The 5245-nt window shown below is 30.6% G+C and overlaps 1 protein-coding gene across 1 annotated transcript; it reads left to right on the plus strand.

Moving 5' to 3' along the window:
- Positions 1 to 585: 585 nt before the first annotated feature.
- Positions 586 to 4489, plus strand: LOC104087983 (amino acid transporter AVT1J-like). Its single transcript, XM_009592581.4, has 3 exons — positions 586 to 935; positions 2237 to 2847; positions 3741 to 4489. Exons 1-3 carry the CDS (start codon positions 740 to 742, stop codon positions 4260 to 4262), a joined length of 1329 nt encoding a protein of 442 aa, XP_009590876.1. The 5' UTR covers positions 586 to 739; the 3' UTR covers positions 4263 to 4489.
- Positions 4490 to 5245: the final 756 nt, after the last annotated feature.

Consider the following 5245-nt stretch of genomic DNA (forward strand, 5'->3'; position numbering starts at 1 on the left):
ATCACATGGGCGTCGAAGGAAACAGTGAAAATGCATTAAGGCCAGTTTGCTTATAAGCTTCTGTGAACTCCATTAGAGTTCAACTCAAAATTGCATTAACTATACAGGAAAACACATTGGGTGGTGGTGACGGGGTTAATATGGATACGGGAATTGGCTGTGATTTTGGACTCATTTTTGGCAATGGTAAAGGTGAATTTTTAGGTAAATTAAGCTTAGTTGGTGATGGTAATAGTGTTGTTTCGGGTGGCAAAGAATAGAGAAGAAAAGGAAAAAAAGTTCATCCAAATATTCACGCGCTTAAATTTGAGTGAAGATCACTCATTGTGCCACATGTGTATTAAGTGTTCAAAAGGTACACTTCATGTCCAATAGAAACAAGCTTAAGTTTAAGTGTGAAAATGTGCCAAGTTTAAGTGCTTACGTATATATTCGGCCAAAATGAAATGAAGGGTAAAACTAATATGTTTCAAAATATTTGTCCTTTTTATTTCAAATTCTTTATCCTTTTTATTTTCATTTCGAAAGTTCTATCCTTTTCTTTTCTCATTTTTGAAATGACAGGTCAAGTACACGTACTGTAAAAAGCAACGTCATCTCTTATCACATAAGAGTCAATTCTGGTTGCTTTTTTCCCACAAGAACTGCGCTAGCTCTCTTCATCTTCCTCTTCTTCTCTTTGATTATAATAAAAATAGAGGAAAAAGCAAAACATCTAACAGAAGAAGAGTACTTAAGCATGGAGCCTAAATCAGAAGATGACTACTCAAATATTAGAGTGCGGCTCTTAGTTGCCAATGACAACTATCACAAGCAAAACCAAGGTAGCAGCGAAGAAACAGGACTAGAGGATCCTCAAGTTCAACATGAGTTCGTTTCAGCTGGACCAACCTCCTTTTCAAGAACTTGTTTCAATGGACTCAATGCTTTGTCAGGTTCTCCTCTAATTTTGAAAATGGCAAAATTTAGCATTTCAAGGTTTACGCTTGTAAACTTATAGACTGATTGAGACAAGTCTTAATAAATTATTGTTGTTGTTTTTTGGCATACTTTTAGTACTTTGCATTAGATCAGGAGGTTTTGGCAGAAAGTTTTTATAGGTTTATTTTAAAATATCATTTTTAACAGTAATTATAAAAAGTATTTGACTAAATTATCTTTATCTTTTCCTTAAATGAATATAAGTAATGACAATATGCCTTCTTTGGAAGTGGTGTACATGGACTGGTTCGTTGCTATCAAAACTAAATCAAATCAATTATATCGGTTTGGGTTGGTTTGATTTTGTCGGATTTTTTGAGTTTTTCAGATTTTCTTGTTACATGAATATTATTTCAATTTTACTTTATTAAATTTTTTATAAGTAAATATATATTTAGTAAAAATTTAAAAAATTAATAAATGTGTGATCTATTAAAATATTCTTATAGGAGAATTTTCTTAGTAACACATTATAGTTATTTTTTTATCGTCCGACAATAATTTTTCCTTGATGTCCATTTTCAAGGTCAACCAAATTTATTAAGAAAACATAAAAATCAATATGATACCTAAATTATATTCTATTTAATTTTAAATTATCGAAATACCACTTCAAATTAAAAAAAAATTAAGAATTTAGTAGACTTGACATATGAATATGGAAGAACAAAAAAATTGACGCATTTCAATAACACTTGATAAGAAAATGATTATACAACCCAGTATTTAAAGTTAATAAAAATGGACTCCATATTCTATTAAATATTAAGATGAAAGAGATAAATGGAAGGGTCAAAACGAGAGTTGCTCTCTGTTTTCTTGTATTTATAAGAGAAAGTTACAACATATATCTACATATAGGATAAGTACAAGAAATATTCAAAATAGTCCTACAACAAGTAATATACAAGAAGATAACTCTAACATATTACGTACCACGAGAGAATTTCAAATATTTCTAAATATTTTTTTAAGAAAACTCTATAAAAAGATTTAGAAGTATATATAAAATGATATATGTATATGTTGGTTTTGTTCAAGTTTTATTACTCAATACCAAATTAAATCTAATCGGATTTTTTAATCAATTTAGTTTGACTTTTCGGTTTGATGCGATTTTTCAGTTCGATTTATATACCCAATTTGAAATAGAAAAGAAATATTAGTCTGTTTTTAAATTTATTGAAGCGACAAATATTTGGACCAAATTTTTCGTAGTTAAAGTGATAGATAGTAATTGTTGTTTTTCCCTCAGGAGTTGGCATACTTTCAGTACCTTACGCATTAGCATCAGGAGGATGGTTGAGCTTGATATTTCTCTTCATTATCGCCATCTCTACTTATTACACAAGCTTATTAATCCAAAGATGCATGGATATTGATCCAACTATAACAAGTTACCCTGATATCGGGGAACGCGCATTCGGAAAGGGTGGAAGAATGCTTGTTTCCACGACGATGAATGTGGAACTTTATATGGTGGTAACAGGTTTCTTGATTTTAGAGGGAGATAACTTACAAAATTTATTCGGAGACATAGAATTTCAAATATTTGGAGTTACCATTGGTGGAAAACAGAGTTTTGTGGTTATTATTAGCCTCATTATTCTGCCTACTGTTTGGTTGAATAATATGAGCATTCTTTCTTATATATCTGCTAGTGGAGTAGTGGCCTCTATTGTACTACTTGGGTCCATCTTGTGGGCTGCTGTATTTGATGGGCTTGGATTTCAAGCAAATGGGACTCAGTTCATAAACTGGAAAGGAATGCCTACTGCTGTTAGCCTCTATGCCTTCTGCTATTGTGCTCATCCAGTTTTTCCAACATTATATACTTCCATGATAAATCCAAAGAAGTTCTCTAAGGTATGAATACCAAGGCATTATTAGTTTCATATATTTTATTATACACTTATTTCTTTTTATAAATTAAGTTATATATGATGACAATGTAAAAGATTATTTTACTATTAAGTATAATACGTAACATGTTATAACATATTATTTAAAATAATTAGCAGGATACCAATCCATACTAGTTACAAAATAGGAAATTTGTGCTTTTAGTCTCTCAAATATTGACAAATTCTCATTTTAGTCCTTGTGATTTCTAGTTAAACACAATTAACCTTGCATTAATTGATCTCTTTTGGTCACTGTTTATGATCAGTACTCTTGACAAAGTTATCAAATTATTAGGCCTTAACCCATTCAAACTACCAACGAGTTATGTTAAATTTGCACTATTACTCTATATTTATGGGCTATATCAGGGTTAGAGCTAGTGTTTGGTTTGCAAGTTTGGTGGAACCCACTAGCTTTGGTTCAAACCCTGTATTTGTTTTAAAAATTTGATTGAATATATACAAATTACTAATTTATAACCCAATAACTTAAAAATAACTAGAATCTCTAGACCCATAAACTTCAAATTCCAATTCCGCTTCCGGGCTAAATTATATAGTTCTAAACATAATCTAATACTATAACATATATCCTATATAAAAAGAATAGAAGCATAAATTTTATATCCTAGTCAATAGAAGGTTAAATGTGCAAATCAACTATTATAGGGATCAATAAGAATTTATTAATAATTGAAGGAGCAAAAGTGGAATTATTCGTAAACAAAATGACCTGTAGTAGGTTTTAAATTACATAATAGCATAAAAGTTATTTATACTCTAAGTGTACAGGTTAAACTCCTTTCTTTTATGCTATGTACTGACTACTTAATTTATTGCAATCTTTTGTGGCAGGTCATGTTGGTTTGCTTTCTACTTTGCACCATAAGCTATGCATCAATGGCAATTGTGGGGTATCTCATGTTTGGTCCAACTGTACTTTCCCAAATAACCTTAAACCTCCCCACTAATAAAATTAGCTCAAAAGTGGCAATTTACACCACACTGGTCAATCCAATAGCCAAGTATGGCTTAATGATAAAACCTCTGGTGAATTCTTTTGAAAATCAACTTCCAATTAATTTCAACAAAAGGCTCTTCAGTATACTTATCAGAACAGCTTTAGTTATTAGCACTATTATTGTAGCCTTAGCTATTCCCTTATTTGGATATCTCATGTCACTTGTTGGGGCATTTTTGAGTATCACAGCTTCTATAATACTCCCATGCTTGTGTTTCGTGAAGATTTCTGGTATTTATCAAATACTAGGATTTGAGCTAGTAGTTATACTGGGAATTGTGATAATGGGCATTGCTATTATGATTGTAGGTACTTACACTTCGGTGGTAGAAATTATAGGTCATTTGTACCTATAAGAAGTGTCAGGATCTGGAATTTAAATTTGAGTAGTCAATGGTAAACGTTCTTAGTACTATCCATAATGTAACTTTAAAACTATTGGTTTAGAATTGGTTGTTCATCCTTTCCAAATTTGATTTCTAGCTATGTTATATATGGCAGTATCTAAAGGCATATCATCAGTTGAAGTATATTCTTATTTGATTAATCAAAACTCATTCCCAAAATATAGAAGTTAAGCTTCTTCCAAAGTATACGATTTTCTAGATGTTGATGATGACAATGATATATGTTGACATGGGAAGGAACATATTTATTTATCCAGTGATTTTAATATTTGTTTAAAATTTAATGGTTTACACACATATATACATATGTCTTCCATTTCAAAAATATAATTAGGTTCAGTTAGACCTATTGGATATATATTGAGTGAACATTTGATGGAGTTTCTACCTAGTACGCGTTTGATTTCTCTAGGAAAATAAAATTTTACAATATCAGAACTTTCGATAAATGATACAGTCAAGCCTCTCTATAACAATATTGTTCATTCCGATATATATTTTTTTATAGTGAATGGTTGTTATACACCTATAACAGTGTTTGACGGTTAATATCTTTAGGCCGTTTATCAAACAATTAATATTTTTCCTTTTTTAATGTTACATGTAAAAGACAAGGAATTATTCAAATAAAAAATCTCAAAATATACACATAATTTACTAATTAAATATTAAAAAAACTAATACATTATTAATAAATCATAACTAGATGTACAAATATTTAAGCTCTAAGGCGCACATTTTAAAGATACTAGAAAGATGAATCCTTTCAAGATTGATTGTAACGACCCAACCGGTCATTTTATGTATTTGAGCCACGTTCTCCTATTTGATGCTTTATGTATACTTCTTTGTTGTTTTGTGACTCGCGGGGATAGTTGGTTTGGTTTCGGAGAAGTTTTGAAGTGAATGGGAACACTTAGTTCCAAGGTCGG

This window comes from Nicotiana tomentosiformis, chromosome 9, assembly GCF_000390325.3.
Source record: "Nicotiana tomentosiformis chromosome 9, ASM39032v3, whole genome shotgun sequence".
Lineage (NCBI taxonomy): Eukaryota > Viridiplantae > Streptophyta > Magnoliopsida > Solanales > Solanaceae > Nicotiana > Nicotiana tomentosiformis.

Excerpts from the sequence above, each read along its gene's own strand:
- LOC104087983 (XM_009592581.4), top strand. The coding sequence starts at position 740 with ATGGAGCCTAAATCAGAAGATGACTACTCAAATATTAGAGTGCGGCTC. Across the intron at positions 936-2,236 it reads TGGACTCAATGCTTTGTCAG|GAGTTGGCATACTTTCAGTA; the intron begins GTTCTCCTCTAA and ends TTTTTCCCTCAG. Across the intron at positions 2,848-3,740 it reads ATCCAAAGAAGTTCTCTAAG|GTCATGTTGGTTTGCTTTCT; the intron begins GTATGAATACCA and ends CTTTTGTGGCAG.